General features: G+C 38.3%; 1 protein-coding gene across 1 annotated transcript in view; it reads left to right on the forward strand.

Annotated features, from left to right (window-relative positions):
• Positions 1–19,603, forward strand: part of MMRN1 (multimerin 1) — a 45,904-nt gene that overhangs the window by 20,887 nt on the left and 5,414 nt on the right. Inside the window, exons 4-6 of the mRNA XM_026084205.1 lie at positions 4,859–4,954; positions 9,003–9,176; positions 14,144–16,126. Coding sequence (XP_025939990.1) covers positions 4,859–4,954; positions 9,003–9,176; positions 14,144–16,126 — 2,253 coding nt within the window. The remainder of the gene's footprint in view (positions 1–4,858; positions 4,955–9,002; positions 9,177–14,143; positions 16,127–19,603) is intronic.

A 19,603-nucleotide genomic window follows, 5' to 3' on the forward strand; every position in this document is an offset into this window, starting at 1 on the left:
CCTGGCCTTAAACAAGCTGCCCTTGAAAAATAAGATATGGCATCAGCGTACACACTTTAAATGAATGAGTATTACAAGAAAGGCCATTAGATGTGGTAGAGAATTCAATCAGCAGTGGTAAAGTAGAGGCTGTGATTAAAAATTAATGTAGAGGAATGAAGAGAAATCACTCTTATTTACATCCAGGAGGGAAATATCAATGCTGAAGAGACAGAATCTCAGCAGGCACAGAATTCTCTTCTGTGCAACTAAGCATGGAGTCAGATATTAATGTGGGGCTCAGTCAGTGAGCAAGGCTGTCCAGTGAGTGTGGATCAAATGGTTTAAAGGTTTGCTTTAAAAAACCCACAAACATGAGCAAAAATAGATTTTAAAACTGCTAAAAAAGAAGGGGGAGAGTACAGTTGATACAACTGACGCAGCATCAAAACAACAGGGAAGCACTGATCAGGAAAGAATATATAACAACTTGTAGTGACATGGTGTAAAAATAAGAATAAAGGAATATATGTTGTCAAGTGTTACAGCAATGGGTTTGAAAATAGATCTCTTGGGTTCTATTCTCAAACCTCTTCTGACTTGCTGAATAACTTGGAAGTCACTTATAATCTGCATGCCCAAGTTTACCCATCTAGAAAATTGAGATGACACTTATCTCACAGGGGCACTGGGAGATTTAATTAATTAATGCTTGTAGAAGTGCTTAAAGAGATTGGGATGAAAGGTGTTATGTCAGAAATATTCCTCTTCCCTGCTTTTGGAATCCTCCCTCCCGGGAGGAGCAGACCACCAGCACAAGCCCTGCCTGCATTGTTCAATYCCCAGGAAGGGACTTCAGCTAATGAACTTGAGCAGCTGGGATCCCAGCAGCCCTGTCTTCAGGCGCTCTGTCTATACAGAGCGGCAGGGAGAGCTATTCTGTAAGCTCTGACTGTGCTCTGCAGAGTCCTCCCCTTGGTGTCTCTGCTCAGACAACAGAACTGATTTAACCATTTCCTCGCTAAGCGAACTGGGGTATTCCGGCAGTATGCTTTAGATCCTGGGGAGGCACCATTACGGTGATATGGGCTGGTTGTGACAAACACTACTTTAGAAACTCCTTCTGGTTTAGCTTTTCTCTAAGTTATCATGCATAGTGATTTCAGTCTGACAGTCTAGGCAGGAAAAAAATTGTCACCATCTGATAGCTATTACTAGACATTTGTTAACCAGATCTGGTAGCCTTGTTACAATTGCTTGGTTACAGATATTTCTGCAGGTAACGTAGCAGTGAGTGAGATAAAAGAGCCTCTGGGAGGAGAAAGGTTCAGATCACTGTCTCCAGCTCTATTTGCCGTGTGGCAGCACATGACCAAATTGGGATATGACATGGATCCTAGTCCAGCGTGGACAATGCACCTTTACAAGGAAGTCTTGTTAAGCAAGGAACAGTGTGGACATAGATTGCTTATTAAAGTCTTACAAAACACCACCATACATAAACAGTTTAGTTTGAGACATTCCGGACCATTCAACAAAATCAAAATATTTTGACTCGGGAATATCAAATGCTTAAGTGGGAGTACAGTTGCTTCAATGAAAGTGTTTGTCAGTTCTGAGCTGCAATATTCATAACACTTCATTTTTACCAAGCGCAGCTTTCTATTTCAACCTCCAACCTTATTCCAGAGCAAATGTCTATTAGAATGTCTCGGGAAGGGTGAGAACTCTCAGTTCACTCCTGCACATATGGTCTATGTATACTATATAACGTGTCGCAAATGATTTCAAGAACCAGAAGATGCATCTTCCCATGTAAGTCGTGCTGCGTTCAAATTCAGCTGTGCGAAGCTGAGGTGTCTTAATGTTCATAGATTCCCTTCCATCTACCCTAGCTGTGGTTTAGAGCACACAGCTCTTCCTCAAAATTGCTGACAGAGTCATAACCATTGTTAGCGCTGAATTCTCTAACCTTGTAGCGATGCAATTTCTCCAGCAGGTGGCTCTAAAATGTTCTGCTCAGAAGCAAGCGCTGTCCTCTGCGTGGGGTGCGCTGCAGACACAAGGCAGCGGGTCACCTTTAAACACAGAAGCATTATAAGGCAAAACAGGAGGAAACTACCAAACTCCCACCAGTGTTTCCCCTTTAGCTACTCCTGCTTCATCAAAAATATATTGAGAGAAAAAGATCCAATTTCCATATTTTTAATATTCCCTGAAATCATTTTGCACATTATGTGTTTAAAAATACATGGGACAATAAATTATACATCTAGGCCAATATATTCAATGATAGGAGCCTAACATTGGATTTCTATGTGCATTATCTGATATTCAGAAGTGCTGAACACCCTGAAGCTCCTGGAGGAACAGGAAGAGCTCTTCATTGCTCAGCATTTCTAAAAATACAGCCTTTTTGTTCTCGCTTCCATATTGTAAATGGCACCTGTAAGATCTAGAAGTCTAATTTCAGTTTTATGTTTTCTTTTCTGAAGGTTTGGCTTAAACTGAGTGCAGCATATCCAAATTTTAACTGTTCTCAAATGTGAGCCATCCGTTTGCTATATCTAACCTAAGGAGTATGTGTTGGGGTTTCAGTCTGGTGCTCCCATCACATCTGCTGCTGTTTCCCATCCAGGATGGGGATCTCAGCTGCAGGACCAATACGCACATGACTTAATCACCACCTGAGGTGATTACCACTGTCTCAAGGTGGTTCATTTGGAAAAGGGCTGAGACACATTAGAAGAATGATGTAGGAGAAGCTATATTGCCATTGACTGCTCTGAATTTGTTTCATAAATGGAGACACTGATTTTCTAAGGCTGCCCAAGAAATACTTTTGCCATATGGTTATAATATTCCGTAACTGTGCAGCATGGGGTTTTGTCTTTTGGCTTTTGTTTGCGGGGAGATGTGCGTGCGCATCCCTGGCTACAGTCCTTGCTTCTGTTAAAAGCAGGATAACGCATCAGTGGTGCAGCTGGTTTGCTCCAACAGGGTGATATCTATGCCTCTTGTCTTACAGAGATTAAATGATCTGAACAGTTTAAAGCATTAGTAAAACAAGCATGCAATGATAAATATATATCCCTGAAACTCTAAAAGTGAATAAAAATGACCCTAAGGGTTTGGGAATTCTGTAATATGAAGCTGTGAATGAGGCACTTGATTTAATAGGGAGGATTAAAGATAAAATGGATAGTATAAAAAAATATATATATGTATGGTGTCTGTAGCAGTAACAGTGGTGGTAAGTAGGGGAGGGGGGAAGGACAGAGGGACAGAAAGACTGGTAAATGAAAGAATATAAGGACATCGATTAGCTGGTCTTTATCACAGGCAAGTAACTGACTCCCTTGTCATAGATTATATCATCATATCACCACCTGATAAATCCTGTATAATGAATTGGGCTGAATGCAAGTATTTAACTCCTGTCAACAGTCATGGCCACAGAAAGATGACAGAAGCTGTTGAAATTGTGTTTGAGAATTTTGGTTTTGTATTTTTTTAACCAGTCAACTCCAATAGATTCCATGAAAATTTCAGTCCATATGATAATTTAATCTGATGAATCCCTGTCCTAATAGCTACTTCTCCCATTAATTTACAACCTCAAACATATTATATTATCCTTAAATATAATTTATTGATCCTCATATACAGTGCCAAGAGGCTGATGATATGTAGTGAATTTCTTGATTCGGCATTTCATTCTGTTTCCTTGGAAACTCACATTAGGGCCAGATTAGATTTTTAGTGCTTGCACTGCAGAATAGTGTCCCCATACCAAGTTCACCTGCCTGTACTGTACTAAAGTTTAGAAATCATATCAGCTAAAGTGGCATCCCTTAGATATGCTCCTACTAGAACAACATCCACTTTAAAATCCTTCATGAACTGAACAGGCATATAAAAATTGGTATGAACTTACACTAGCACATTTACAGCCTACTTTGTGCCTGTTTCATTTTGTTCAGCAATACTGAAATGAGAGACAGTTAAGCCTAATGGTTAGAGAAGGAAGTCAAAAAGGTGGAAATTTCATTTCAGTTCCCTGCTCCATCAGTCGTTCCTGATTTTTTTGTGGGTAAAGGCACTTCACTTTTCTGGGTCTCAGCTTCTCCAGCTGCAACACTGACATAATGTTTGACTATCTCTTTGTGAAGTGCTTTGGGATCTTCGAGTTGAGGTATAAAATAAGCTCAGAAAATCTCATCTGCTGTGAAAACAGAAAATATTTTTCAAACTTACCACGTTTCTGAAGGAAGGTACATTAATATATGTACCAATTAGTTGCAAATCTCCGATGACATTTCTTGGAATTTGATTGCATTTTGTAATTTTTTTTAAGTGCTGCAAAGATGTAATGTCACTGCTGCCATCAGTGAGCAGCTTTTGTGGTTGAGCATTTGTGTTATCCACAAAAAAAAAAAAAAATCATTTTCAAGAAATTTGGCCAATTTCATACCTATGAAAAACATCTAATCAATTTTAGAGCTGATAGTCTGTACATTGAATATATTTTAGTGCTGTTTTATATTGATCTAAAATCTCAAGGATTTTTAGCCTTGGAAATTTTCAAGTTCTGCTTGCTATAGGGCAAGCTTTGACCTTTGAGTATTAACACCAACCCCTGCAAATTGCAAGCAACTACAGTCTCAGGAAGGCACTTATAAAACCTTTCATTATCTTCATCAATGTGGTCCCACACTGTGTTATAGATGAACCAAGCAGATAACACAAAAATCACTGCAAATAATTAGGCTTTGGTGGAGTCGGAATAGAATAGAGAGAGAAGGCAGTTGTTGAATCTGGATTTCATCATGTTCGGTGTTTCATTTGCTTTCCTTCCTTTTTTTCCTCCCTCTTTTAGCTCAACAGCAATTGCTTATACATAGCAACCAGGCTGAAAGCAGCAGAACTGTCAGTGAGAGAACACCAGGAGCTCCACAGGACCCCAGCGAGCCAGGTCAGCTGTTATAATTACTATCATCTTTAGCCTACTCACTGACCACATGACTCACTAAGATCACTGCAAAAATAATTAAAAAAAAAATCCCTGTCTGCTGAAGAGACTTGAATGAATGATTAGAGTTTCTGGTAGTCATATTTCRGTGGCGCACTTCTCTGAGAAAGTTAGGGAGAAGAAACTGAATTTAAAGACACTGACAGTTTAGCAATTATAGGATGTCTATGGCTAAGCTAATAAAAATGGGGAAAGTCATTCTGCATAACAAGACTTAAACCGCTATATTACTGGGTAGAATAGATGAATTCACATAAACTAACCCAAATCTAGGAGTAGTAGTATAGACCAGCATTACATCATAAAAGAAAATGGGAGTTAATTATATTATCTGAAGACATCATTGCTATTATGTATCTTCTTACAAAATTTGATGCTATATTTGAAATCGGTACAGTACAGTGACTCTTCAAACTTTGGCAAGGGTGGCTTAAGTTTATTTTAAACTTCTCCATCTAGGATGATGAAATAACTAAGCAAGGTAGGGACAGTTTACAGTTTTATATCACAAAGGTTTATATGACCATTTCTTATTGCAGTATTTGCCTGTCCACTACTGTGTTTACTTCTATCTATCTAGACTATAAGGTTTTGGAGCATGTTGATCAGTGTTTTCTTGTGCGTGTATGTACGGAGCTCAGCATTGTCAGAGCTAGTCAGCAACAATAATGCTTTTATTCAAAGTTATTTCCACTGAGAAGTTACCTTAGGTGGCTGCTGCATGAAAAGCTGCTTCATCTCTTAGTCTCTTGAGGTGCTGGGTGTGCTTATTTCTCTTTATATTTATTTTCCATTACCATCTGTGTGATTTAAAGTTTACCAGCACAAATGTTGCAGAAAATTAATTTCATAGTTGTCTGCATAAGCATTCATAGGAACTGAATTTTATTCATGCCAGGCATGTTTGCACACTCACTAAACTGGGAGCAGAAACAATGACGTGATTTATCAGATCAGTCTAATTAACCAAGAATTCAAATATCAAGTGTTCACTCTAAAGACACATGAAAAGACACCCATGAACTAGATGTATTAAAGTAACTGATAGACTATAATATATTCTAGTCTGTATCTCCTGAAGGTACATCTTCAAGGGTGCAGAGATGTTGGTAATGCAGAATGATTTAGAAATAGAAAGTCTTTGTACTCAGAGAACTGCTAAAAGCTGCTAATAATCAGCATATCATGTGATTAAATAACAACAAAAGAAATACATGAATTATGTTTGTATAAGGAAATTGTCTGAAAAAATTATTCTCTACTTGTGATATACTCATCTATAGCGAGTGACTCTGCATTTGTCAGGTAAAATTTTTTTGGCAAATTGTGTGCAAATTATTTGGCAGTGTTATCTACGTACTGCCAAATGAGCTTGTGTAGTTTACGTGGTGAGGGGCCAGAAGATGGACAAGAGGTGAAAGACATTGTAAAGTAAAGAAGGCAGGTTCCTTGAACTTTCTTACTACCTTCCTTTTCTTCTGAACCCTTGGTGTTTCAATTACAGATGTCTTCACTAGGTTATTATGTAACCTCCACCCAGTTACAGTCTTTGTCCCTCACACAATTGGCACCTATCCTAAAACACTTTACAGAACCAAATAATAAGGCAAATTATCTTCTCGGGTCTGTATGTTCCATTTGTCAATATACTGCTTTCATGCTGGAATATTCATGCATGTAGGGGGGAAGACAGTGTCTGAATCCAGACTGCTACGTGGCTCTAAAGAGAGAGTACGTGTGTRTATGTTTATGGCCGTGTATGTGTTTTACTTTAATAATAGACAAAGAGAAAAATTAGAAGGCATAGGTGGCAGAGGGAAAGACTGAATGTGACATGGAGATATAGAAAGGCAGTCTCAAATGGGAATTAGAAAGGAGAAGGCTCTTGCACTTTGCTATGTGAACAACCAAGTTTCTCAGCACTGGAGGAAGTTGTCAAGATGTCAGAACCCATATGAAAAAGTGAGTCTAATCAATATAGCATGAAAGTAAACATGCCACCTCTCTTAGTACCAATTCTGCTCTGAAAAATAACTCTAAAATTGGCATCTCGGAGCTCTGTGTTAATTGCCTTTTAGTGATTTTTAAATCAAATGGGGTCAGATTAGAAGTACAGAGATACCTGTTCTGTTTGCCAGCCCTGCAAATGCGGCCTGAGGCCAGAACTATCTGACTACCTTGGTCTGTTGCTCCATTGACAGCTGTCAGGACTCTACGAGCCAGATTCTGTTTTCAACTCCTACTATGCAGCCATGCCAGCTATAAACCAGACCTTCAGGTTCATTTATGCAGCTTGTCTATACCCTTCAAGAGCTCACAGAAACATAACTGAGGAAAGTGTTGCACCCTGCAGATGGCAGTTAGTTATCAGTTTTGGTGACCATGCATGAGCCGGTAAAGAATTCAACTTGCTTTCTCATAATAACAATTCAGCTAGGATCAGAAGTATCCAGACCTTTCTTCCTTCCTAATCAGAGAGTAGTGTTATGATTGAGAATATTCAGACRAAGAAAATACATCAGTTGCTTGTCTCCATGGGGACGCTGAGGAAAGCTGAGAATTGCCAGACTTTAAACCAGTCATAAACACAATTTTGCCTCTATTGAAGCAGACACCCTGGATGGGCAGAATGGACAGCTGGAGATCATCCTAACCCAAAACAGCTATATCCACCAGGCTCTGCCTATTAATAGTTTTACAACCAAGGTGCCTCTGTATGAGAGCGTTCTTGTGGGTGTTGGCACACTTACCTGCACAGACTTGGTGTATTTAATGGATTTTCTGTTTTTTCATGAATGCTTATGAGTTGATTATTTTTGTATTCTGCATACTAGAATTTTGAAGAATGAAAGTCTAGTCAGAAGATATGCCCTTTTACATGCAACTTGCTCTTTCTTTGTGTAGTCTTTAGGCTCCTGTGCTTCCACATCATTTCTGATTACAAACACATACTGCCATGGGGAAGGACACTGATGTCATATTGCAAAGTGACATAAGACCAATGAGCATCATAAGAGCAATACTATAAATTTACACTAGTATATATTTGTATGTACTGTTAAAGAATATCTTGCATAGCAGTTTATTAAGTCATAGCATGGTTTGGGTCACGCAGGGTAGCATCATGTGTATAAGGTAGGCCATTTAGGCTGAATTGTTGAAAGAACCAAAGAGATTTTGTAGCTTAGTTAACAGGAATTAGAGCATTTAATTCTCTCAGCATCTTCTGAAAATCGCAGGCTAAGTCTCATCCCTGTAAGCAGTGAAACTCAAATGGATGCCTGAAGTCATGTAGTTTCTCGATTTGCAAGATCAAGGCCTTCACCACTGCCTAACCAAAAAACATCCAGTCAGGTCTCCTTAAACCTAAGGAGACCACAAACGTCAGGAACAACTTATGCAGGTTTTAAAATAAACTGGACTTCACGGGTTGGACATTTTTTCTTAATGACAGACAATCATTCTGAAGTCATTTATTAGGTGTTTTTCTGGTATTTTTTCTGCCTTGCTGCTGTGTTGAACTAGTCTTTATTTTGACCCCAACACTGAAAAAATGATGTATTCCTTCAGACACAAGCATTGCAAATTCATGCAGTTGGTATGTTATAAATGGTAAGTAAAAATTATTGCTTTTGTGATTATATTAAAGGAGATAGAATAAATGAGAGCTAACTGAATCCCCTGTAGGGTGCTAGGTAGAGGAAGACTGGCATTATGCTGATTAAAATATGTTAACCATTCAAAGTACTCTTCTAGAATTATAAATACTTTATAATGGATACAGATGCTTCAGTAATTAGTTACTGCTGTGCTGCTGAATGTCACTAATACATGATACATGACAAAAATCAAGATGATTCACTCATGACTAATAATTCAGAAACTTTTCACTCCACTTTCAGCTAAAGTCTCTCAAGTCAATTATATTCCCCCACCCCCAATTTAATAATGCTATTTTTTTCCCCCTCTCTTGTTATGTTCTCTGACTAAGCACTTACTCAAAAAATGAATGAGAAGATTAGCAGCCAGGAGATGAAACTGACTTTTCTACAGAAGAAGGTTGACAACATTGCTGCTGCCATGAGTGATGTGAGCAAGATGCTTTCCTCTCTGGAAGGCAAAATCAATGAAGATAAGGGCAGAGACTTCCAGTCTTTTCTAAAAGGTAAGAAAAATAAATTAATGTAATCACTCACCCAGTTAAAGGTGCCAGAAAAAAAAATACTGTTAAAAATATTCATAGTGTCCTATTCTATTGATCCACATTTGCAGGGAGAACTCTTTCTTAGCTTCATATCATAATAGAGGAATTTTTTTCTTTTAAACATTTCTTATGGTGTCTTTTATAGTGACAAAAATAAATTACATTGTACTGTATCGTTTATATGGTAACTTAAGTCGAGCCACTATTAAGGCATTTCCATTTACTTAGGGCTTCTGCAAATATTCTAATCTCTGTTTTTTGTTTACTTGACAGCTGCTAAAGGAGGTAGTATTTGCTTTGCTGCAAAGTCCAAGTAATATTCTTTAATACATAATGCACATTGCAGGGGAAACATTTAAGAGATTCTGTAGTTGTATTAATAATGTGGTGACCATTCTGCTGAATAATTTGGCTCTATGATAATAATAGGCTAACTTTGATAAACACCTGTGTTCATGAGTTAAAAAATCAAGTAAAAAACTATCCCTGGTCTGTTGGGTAGATGTGAAAGATATGGCTGGTGATGAGAAGGCTGGGCAGCAGAATCATGCATCCGTTTTTCGTGAATCCTGCAGTAAGAGCTATTTATTATCCAACTACAAAAGTTGCTTAACAAACAGATCAGGACTGAAGCTTTCATTTTCTCAATATGCAGTATTTTCCTCTTTTTTTTTTTTTTGCAGGAATTTTCCCCAAGCTGGAGCTCTTTACATTGAGCTCTTTACATTGAAATAAAACAAAACAATAAGTGCTTTTGTATCTCCCTCAAATTTATCAAATGTGGTACTATTTCTCGTATTTTCAGTTCTCCTCTGTCTCCTGAGTTGCCTGTGCTACATGCTAGATGGCTCTCTTGTACCCTGGATCACATTTATCCCATCTCTCTCTGTGACCTGCTTTCACCTCTCCACATATTGCTAGATGGCATTCTTGACCCTTGGGCATACATTTAATTTGTCTTAGAATATTTCCCATTTCCCTTCTGCTTTCTTTTCATTCTTTTTTATATTCTACTCATTCTAGCTGTCATTTTCATGCTCTTCCAAGAGGTGTTTTGCTGCATCCTTTGCCCCTGATTCTCCATTCCCCATCCACATTTTTGGGTCCAGATTCTAATTAAAATGCACAGTATGAGAAACATTGCTTCATGCTTGTCTGCAAATGTGTTTTAAGCCTTTATTGCTTTTATCTGCCATGTTCTATTTTATACCTGCTTAGATGAAATCTCCAGTTGCTAGTGCTTTKTTGATTTATGTTCTCAATCTATCTCCTAATCAAGTAGCTCTAATGAAAATGTTGCTATCAACTGCTTTCCTTCACTCTAACTATGGGCACTCCAATACAGGTTATTCTTGACTTGTGCATAAATAAACATTGGGAAGGAGGGGAGAGAGAACAAGGTCTGTGTTTCTCTATTGGTTTGTATACATAATGTAAGGGGCCACTGTAGTTCCTGTCCACTGAGTATCACTCTGTCATACTTCGAGTGGGTAAAGAGCGTCCTAAAAGCGGGGGAGTTCAGATGTGCAGCATATTGCAGCACAGACATGTCAGACTTGCAAGACTTGCTTGCATGGAAGCTCCCCGGAAGGAAAGCACTTCACAGCTTTCCCCACCACTACTGCCAACCTGAAGCAGCGCACTTTCAAAGCATGATTAAGTCTGTAATGGCTCCATGCTGTTCAGTCTTCTTCCTGCTTCACTTCCTTTCCATTTTTTCCCATGATGCCCTGGTCCTTTACTCACATCCATTTTTCACCTTCTTATCACAGAATTTCTAATGGGTACTCAGCTTTGTATCGAGGCTCGTTAGGCCTGAGGTCTGTTCTGTGAACAAACAATACAATACTGTTTGCGAAGTCTTTATTTCTTGTTCTCATTTGCAGACAGACTTTGTTCCCATGTACATCATCTGTTGATACAGGGCCACAATCACTGTAGTAGTTGATATGCTCCTTTAATTTCATTAGCAAAACCTACTGTGCATTCAAAAAGGTTGTTTTCAGTAGTCAAGAGATTGGTCTCACTTTTCACTTATTTAGAGAAAATAATTTGGTGTTCTCCCTTTAATTTCTCACTCTGCTTATTATGTGTTATTCTCTTCCTTCCTTCCTTCACCCATGTCTAGCCTTTTTATGGACTCCTTTCCCCTTCATTATTAATATAACAATATACGCTGTTTTAAAAATGAACCTGACAATGGAGAATTAATCACTTCCAAGTCAGAAATGTCATTTACAACTGAATATATAACCTTAACTTAGTCGTCTGTGTACATACATTATTTTGTACATTATTCTTCAAATAATAGTTGAAACTGCAAAGGGAATATATGTTGACCCAATGTAATTACATACTTTGGATTTCAGCCAGGGAATTAGAATTAAAATTTATAATCTCATAAAAAGTGCAGGAGATCTTTAATGATCGCAAGTAGTTTGGACATTCCTATTTCAAAATGAGCAATAGAAAGATCAAGTTACATCCATGAGTGTACTTGTATGTATTCTTAGCTCAAGCTGAGATCATCCCCAATTGTCACCTACAGCAGAAATTCTCTTCAGGATTTTCCATGGAGAAGTGTGCTCCCACAGCTCCCAGTGAACTTTTAAATATTTCTTGCTTGCCAGGTATCTCGTTGTCCTAGCCAGCAAATAAGGGAGGGAAACAAAAATTGTCTGTTTTGTCAGTTTCTACCCCCTTCCTAACAAGAACATCTGAAGAGCAGAAGCTGAGCTCCGCACAACACCCATGATTCAACTAAATAGAGTAGGAATGGGAGAGAGCAAGGCTGTTTTTTGGCTGTCGCAGAAGAAAAGGTCAGTATAGATCCTGTGCAAGACCTCTTGCTGCAGAATGCATATCATCAAGATTTGACACAGATGAAGAATTTTAATGAGCTCCTCAAAGAAGGCTTTGACTAACCTTGCTTCTTTCTGTCAGCATTAAACTTTTTTTCATAGTTCCTTATATCTCTTAAAACCACAGAACATTTTCCAGCAGCATAAAGTAACCTGACCAAATCATTAGTGACAACAGGGGTTTTTTTGCATGTCAGTTATTTTGCTCTTCATTCATGTCTTGGTTCCTCTTCTCGGCTGCCAATATATCCTCATTCTCAGGTATCTTACTGTTTTTACTTCCCTAAAGTTCAATGACAAAGCTCTGTGGTATGTGTGAGTGCACATCCATGTGTTTGCATCTGTCTAGTCATTTACTTGCTGTTCTGGTAGTAGAAGTAAAAAAAATAGAGAAAATCTCAATGCTATCACTTTGCTGTTTTTTACRCTTTGTGTAAAAATCACTGTAACATCTGTGACCACAGTTCACAGTAATTGAGTGTATTGCTTGGGAAACTTCATGCTATTTCTTAAGTGGCTTTTTTCAAGGCTATCAAACTTACTGCACCTACCTATTATATCCTGCCTTGAAAAAAACACTGAGCAAGTGACGATTTTCTCCCCTGAGCATTGGCAGTGTTTACTGTCCATTTTACCAGACACAATAAAGAATGAGACTCATTTTTAGTTCCTAAAAAGCAACTATTATCAATTACTCTAGCTCTGTTTCCAGCTGGAACTGCACAATTCAAAAGGATTTCCTGAATAGAAAAAGTACCGTACTGCTCTCTAGCTTGCTGAACGAAACCATTTTTATTTGGAATCCTCTGGATTTGGGGTCCCCTGGAGCCCAAATAATTTCCAGAAGTTGCATGGGCATTTRCTATCACTGGGTTTCATGAATCTGATTTCCTACCATTTTACTGCTCTTGCTGAGAATGTACTTTCAAATATGGTTTAGAAATTGCTGTGCTGTTTTAGAGATGAAGCAATAAAATCCAGGTAATAGTAAAATGGGAGGAAAATGGAGGAAGTCAACAGGAGAATTTCTGCTCTTATCAAGACTGTTTTAATCAGAATTGATGGTCATCAAGGAATTATAGAGGTTAAAGGGTTTAACCATCATATGTTTAACTGTTATATGGCAAGCTGGCTGCAAGGGTGCATAGGGTTTGAAAAGAAACCTGCAAAGAGAGCTCCAGTCCTTTGACTTATGGGACATAGGGGCTACCTTTGGGGAACAAATTGAAGAAATCCTTCTAATCTTAAAGGAGCAGAATTACTGCTCTAATTAGCCCAAGTTTGTTATGCAACAGCCTTGATGGACACTTTTTTTGGCTGTTTTTACCCACTTAAGGCTACATGGGAGACATATTTTGGTGGTATTCACAGGACTGGAATTCCCCCACGTTCACCTCTCTTTGCCTAGTACTTTTTATGATCAGTGCTCCTAGGAGCTATATTAAGAGCTACAGTATGCAAAACTAACTAAAGCTGTATGTTTTAAAATGTCTGCCTTTTGCAGGAATTGTAATATACTAATTTTAGATATTCTATAGGCCTGTTCTTCCTATTTTATTTTTTCTCTCTATACCGTGTTATATGATCACTTGCCACATATGATACAATAGGAAGGTAGTAATAGTTTTCCTTTGTTTTTACTTCTTGACCAGAACATTGCTGAAGCAGGTGTTTGTTACTTACTTTCCAAATGAAGAAAGGACACATTTCTCCATTTTTTTCTGAGCAAGCCACAAAAGTACACAGATCTCTCCGTTTCTGTGCTCAGGAACAGATTAGCTAGGAGATCAAAGTTGATACCATATATGCAGGGTCTGAACTTGCCATTTCATGATCAACAGCAAAACTCCTATTGATTTCACTAGAAAGAGGGATGAGTCTTCAGACAGTATTAGTTGCCCTCTAAATATAGCTTTAAATATTGCTCTGTGGGTGGGTAAATCAGAGGGGACCATCCATTACATTTCAGTTCCATACTGCACTGCAAGCTTCCTCATGTTGTGAAAATAAGTTAATATTACTAACAAAATTGGTTTGATTGTKTCTATATTTCTTCTTTTCTCAAAGGTCTCAAATCCAGAACTATTAATGAATTAGTCAAAGACATTGTCAAAGAAAAGTTAAAAGTATTTCAAAATGAAATGCAAGAGAGCATGGCTCAAATTTTCAAGTCTGTGTCTAGTTTATCAGAAGATTTTGAAAGTACGAAAGAATTAGTCAAGCATTTGAATGAAACCCAAGAAAAACTTGCTCAGGAGAAAGACAGTGGGCCAACAAAGCTTGATATTCTGGAGCTAAAGAGCCATATGGTGCAGATAAAAGAGGAAATGACCCTCACTTGTGACAAGCCTGTGAAAGCTCTACAGGTAAAGCAGAAATCCTTGGAAGATAACTTGGAGCATCAGCGGTCAAGAAGCATCATTTACTATGAATCTCTAAATAAGACCCTTACTGAAATGAAAGATATGCACAAACAACTGCTATCAGCTGAACAGTCTTCGGGCCAAAACATCCCTTCAGCAGATAAAGTCGCAGAGTACAATGTTACAGAATACATGTTCAYGCTGCATGAGAAACTAAAGAAACAGGGCCTGATGGTGCTGCAGATCTATGATGACTTAAGAGTCCAGGATAGCAAGATCAGCAATCTCAGTATCTCACTGGAAATTCAGAGAGACTCTGTTCTGGGAGTCTGTGATGACATGTTGTCAGTGTGCAGAAAGGATTTCCAAACACAGCTGGCAGCAACCCAAGAGAACGTTCTTGTCCTAAACAGAAGTTTTTCTGACCTGATCCTTCCATTGGACAATAAGATGGATAAAATGAATGAGCAAATCAATGATTTGTGCTATGATATGGAGATCCTGCAGCCCTTGATTGAACAAGGGACACCATTTAGTCTGACTCCAGAATATGAACAACAAATTGAAGCTGAAGCAATCAACAAGAAGCTCGAAAACCTGACGACTGTCATTAGCAGAATGAGTTCTGCAATTAAGGAACTTTCCAAAACGCAGGAAGGACTTAAAAATGAATCTCAGGCTTACCAGGAACTCTTTGAGAGTCGTATTAATGACTGCCTCATGGAACTAGAAGATGGATTAAACAAGACCATGATAGTTATAAACAGTGCTGTTGACTCTGTTCAAGATAACTATGTATTGAAAGGTACACTAAGTGCTCTGAAAAATGAGACTGAGGTCTGCTGTGGCAGAGCTGAGAAGCTGGACAGCCTTCTGGCTTTCGTTCCCCAGTTCCAACAGTTGAATGAATCCCTCTGGATACTACTCACTGACAAGAAGAGGCATGAATTCATTTCACAAGTAACTCAGTCTCTTTCCAGTCTTCCATATGAGGAGTCTGATAAAAGTATCCTCCATAATTTCAGAAAAGTTTACTATATTTTAAATGAAACTTCATCAAAAGTAGACAATCAACAAGAAGACATCAGCCGCCTGGAAGAAAAACTATTTGACTCTGTGGAGGAATCAAAGGACCACGAAGTTCGCCTCCAGAGCATGGAGTCAAAAATTTCCAAGTTTTTGGCAAATAACTGTATCTCACTGAAAAAAAACAAAGCTGCTTCAACAGAAAAAGAGCAAATGGTCTCACTTCAGCTTCAGACGCTGAGTTCTAGGGTTAAGGCCCTGGAAGCCAAGTCGATCCGCTTCTCAAACAGCATGCCACTTCTGAACAAGACTGCTCACGAGGCCTGGGGGCTGTGTCAGGATACTGCCAGCAGCATCSAGAAAGTGAACGCAAGTATACCTGTGCTTATTAAACTTGCTCAGCCAGATATCCCCCTGCTGCAGAGAGGCTTCAAAGAGCTCATTGAATCTGTGCTTGAAATAAAAGCAGAGACTATCCTGGAGAACTTAACCCAGCAAGTTGACATATCGGTGGCAAGTGCAATGAACAACATCACCAAACTTCAGAAACAGGTGAAACCAGTAATAAAGAAACCAGCTCCAGGGAAAAAAGGCACAGCAAACTTCACCATGAGCCTGGCAGGCCGAAGCCAGAGAAACACAGATAATACTATAGATTCAGGTAATGCTTTTTACAATACCAATAATTGGGATATTTTACCTCATAATAAAGGCTTATGTAACCAATGTAATGACCTGAGTCAAAAGGGTAATCCTAATGGAGGTGGCAAAAGAATTTGACTGAAGGTGAATAAAAAGTCCAAAGAATGTCATAAAGAGTGGTCCAGAGGAACTAGAGATTACTCTAGTCTGAACTTACTCATGAGAGAATATATTTTTCTTATGAGGAGACTCTGCACAAAAGCATCCAGAAGCTCCATTTAATTTTCATGAGACAGCAATTTCAGTAAAAATGTGCAACCCAAGGAGAGAAATCTGGAGTTGCATTGGTACTTTGCAGTATCAGTGGGGATACAAAGCATCTAAAACCTGAAGCAAGTGGAATGATTGTCATGAGGCTTTTGCCAGCTCCTTCAGGACTTCGTTAAGGTTATTCAGTTACAATAGTAATTATGTGTTCTTGCAGGATCAGGGGTCCAGCCAATAAAGTAGGTTTAACTCTGAGTCTGTCCAGAGAACAGTTCAGCTGAGTTAAAACTGCCATTCTTAAGAAGAACATTTTGAGTATAATTGGCTTCCTAACTTAAATTCAAACATCATCGTATGAAATGAGTTCATATGGATGAATTCACAGAAATACAATCTCGGAGTTGTGCCTTTTGGCATCAGACTTGAGTAAAAATCAATAGCACAAACATATTTTATGGAACTATCATTTCTGAGAAAATGTAGAAAATGAAAAGTGATTACATGCCTAGAAATCCTCAGAGGACTCTAATTCACATTAAAATAAGTGAGGGAGAGACTCCTAAATGAGGTGGATTTCCAGATACTTTTGAAGACCTACACCTAAATCTTTTTTGTAAAGGATTCTTAAATTTATGAATTTTTTTTAAGCTGTGTTTGGTTCCTACTGTAAGCAGATGTAGGGCTAGTCAGAGCTATCTCTTGCTTGCCGTGAGCAATCTATCCCTCTCATTCCTCTCCTCCTGTCCTAGGTGCAACATTTTAAGTAGGCACTCCATGGCAGGAATACTCATTAAAGCCCCTACCTCACAAGTATTTTGGCTTCTCCTGAAATACATCCTCACTGAAGAATTTCAGTCCTTGGTTATCTTTTCAGTAGAGAGGACACGCAGCTATTCTGACAGGTGGTCACACTAAAAAATGCAATGAAATCCCTTACTACAAATAAAGTAATTAAATTATTTTGATGTTAGAAATGACAATCCTTTCTCAGCCATTTCTGTTTTCTGGCTGTTCCTGCCACTGCATGAGATGATAGAAATTCAAAACCCTTGATCACAATTAAAACTAAGGAAAAAAAAATATTTGATGTCTTTGATCCCTCCTGAATCTTCTGCTTTGTTGGAAACTGTCAGTAGTGACACCTGCCTGGAGCACAGGAAGCTGCCACCTGCTTCAAGGGTTCCCCCTCCCCCCACCATTCATGAATTAATATCTTTTCTATTTATTATTTATCTGTTGCTGAATTTTAACAAATAGCTTACTAGGTAACATTGGCTATGTGCTCGCTCTTATAGAAAATGGGAATCTTTGCAGATATAGTAAAGTCCTATTTTTAAGCAAGTCTTTACATAGCGATGTTTCTGTGAAGTTTTCCATCAGTAATGAGCTTTTGCACTCACTGAAATTTGATGCCTAGCAAAATCACGCAYTATATTTCTGTAAGTTAACAAAGTATGACTAACAAGTATCTGTTTTCTACCTGGATAGATTTTACTTCTGCAGCAAAGCTTTTACTCTCTCGGTTTCAAGAGACCATTCAGAGTTGTGTGTCAGCTCTACTAAAGTTTCTAGAGAAGATCCTAAGATACAAGTGGGTAATTATAAAATGTATTAGATCTTGAATGTTTTTTTTTTTTCTTTTCCATTCGCAAAGATTAGGATCAAATGCTGTAACCAGTACACAGGTGAATGACATAATTCTCAGCGATTCCAAAATGTTCAATATTTGATCCTACTTTAAAAATTTGGAATTTTTCATTGACTTTAATGTACTCAGGATGTAGCCATGAGGTAATACTTACTTGAATATCTTACTTTGAAATCAAGGGGAAACAATGTGAGCTTGTACAATGTACACAGGTAGATATGGGTTTGAAGAATTCTCATGTTGTAGAATGGACAAAACAAAAGATTTATGTCAGCTAGAGGCTAGAATACATTTATAGGGGAAGAAAAACCTATCACTTTGCTCAATACTAAGTGTAATGACAACGTGAGGTGAATAAAGAAGCAATTGTCGCAAGACAGCTTCAGGTAGCTAATATGGGGGAGATGACAGCCTTTAAAGAAAAAGTGTATAGTAAACTCTTCGTTAGCTTTGGTTATGGACTATGTATGGTCCTATTGCCCAATATGCTGTTCTTCTGCAAAAATGCATAATGCAGAATGTAGACAGTTTAGCTCAGTTCCCATTTTGCCATTGCCGTTTAATGCCACAGACACTTAATGTCTGTTCTCTAGAGAATCTAGTGGCTGTCGTGGTTTTCAAAGGTGAATGWGCTTTCTTCTTACATATATTTTCTATTAGTTGTGGGTTTCCTTTATTCAGCTTATTCCACGCTCACATTATCATGAATAACTGAGAGTATAACTGTTATATTTATGTATTYAAAACAGTGCATCAGTGTGAGAGAAAGAAAGGGAGCGAAAAAAGAGAAAGGTCATTTCCTTTTCATCTGCTTTTATTTCCAGTCCTTCCATCTCAGTACACTCACATGGATATGACTAAGATCAGCCTTCTCAGTTTACTGGAGAATCAAGCATCCACAAAGTTAGTTTACTGATGTTTCAATAATAATTGTAATTTTCTATCTTCCTGCTTCTGACACAAACTCCCAAAAGCAAGGCAACCCACTGTACTGAAATAATGGCTAATACAGTATGTTCTTGTCTTTCAATAAGGTACRCTTTGTCTTTTAATTTTAACACAAGCCCACATTTGTTTCATCCATGATGGCACRCTCCAACTCAAGGCTAAGTCAAAAAGTTTACAGTTGTATCTGTGGAAATTGTTTTGGCTTTTTTTCCTGTCAGATTTTAGTTTCACATAATTTCTGACTCCTTCTAACAGAAATGCAAGCTTCCATTGTTGCTTTATCGTTCAAGCCTGCAGAGAAATAAGCCTTTTTGAATGTGCTTTGCATTTTGTTTTAATTGCCCAAGACTGATTATTCTAATTCAGCTTGGTGACATATACTTCAATTTTACATGTTTAGTAAGTTAGAATAACAGGTAGATGAAAGAGTTCCATTGTTTTTATTTTGGTGATCCTGAAAAACATCTCACTGGAAGTATTAGATACCTCTGTTTAAGAAAGAACTACTTCAACAGACTTGCCAGAGTCCAAGTCACCTGAGTGAGTCTTGACAACATGCCTCCACCCAAAACTGGAGAGCACAGCTACAGTGAGGCAAGGGGCCCCCAGGCTTTTCCTAAGTTGTGCTGGGCC

The sequence above is a fragment of the Apteryx rowi genome, unplaced genomic scaffold (genome assembly GCF_003343035.1).
Source record: "Apteryx rowi isolate R43461 unplaced genomic scaffold, aptRow1 scaffold_63, whole genome shotgun sequence".
Classification (NCBI taxonomy): domain Eukaryota; kingdom Metazoa; phylum Chordata; class Aves; order Apterygiformes; family Apterygidae; genus Apteryx; species Apteryx rowi.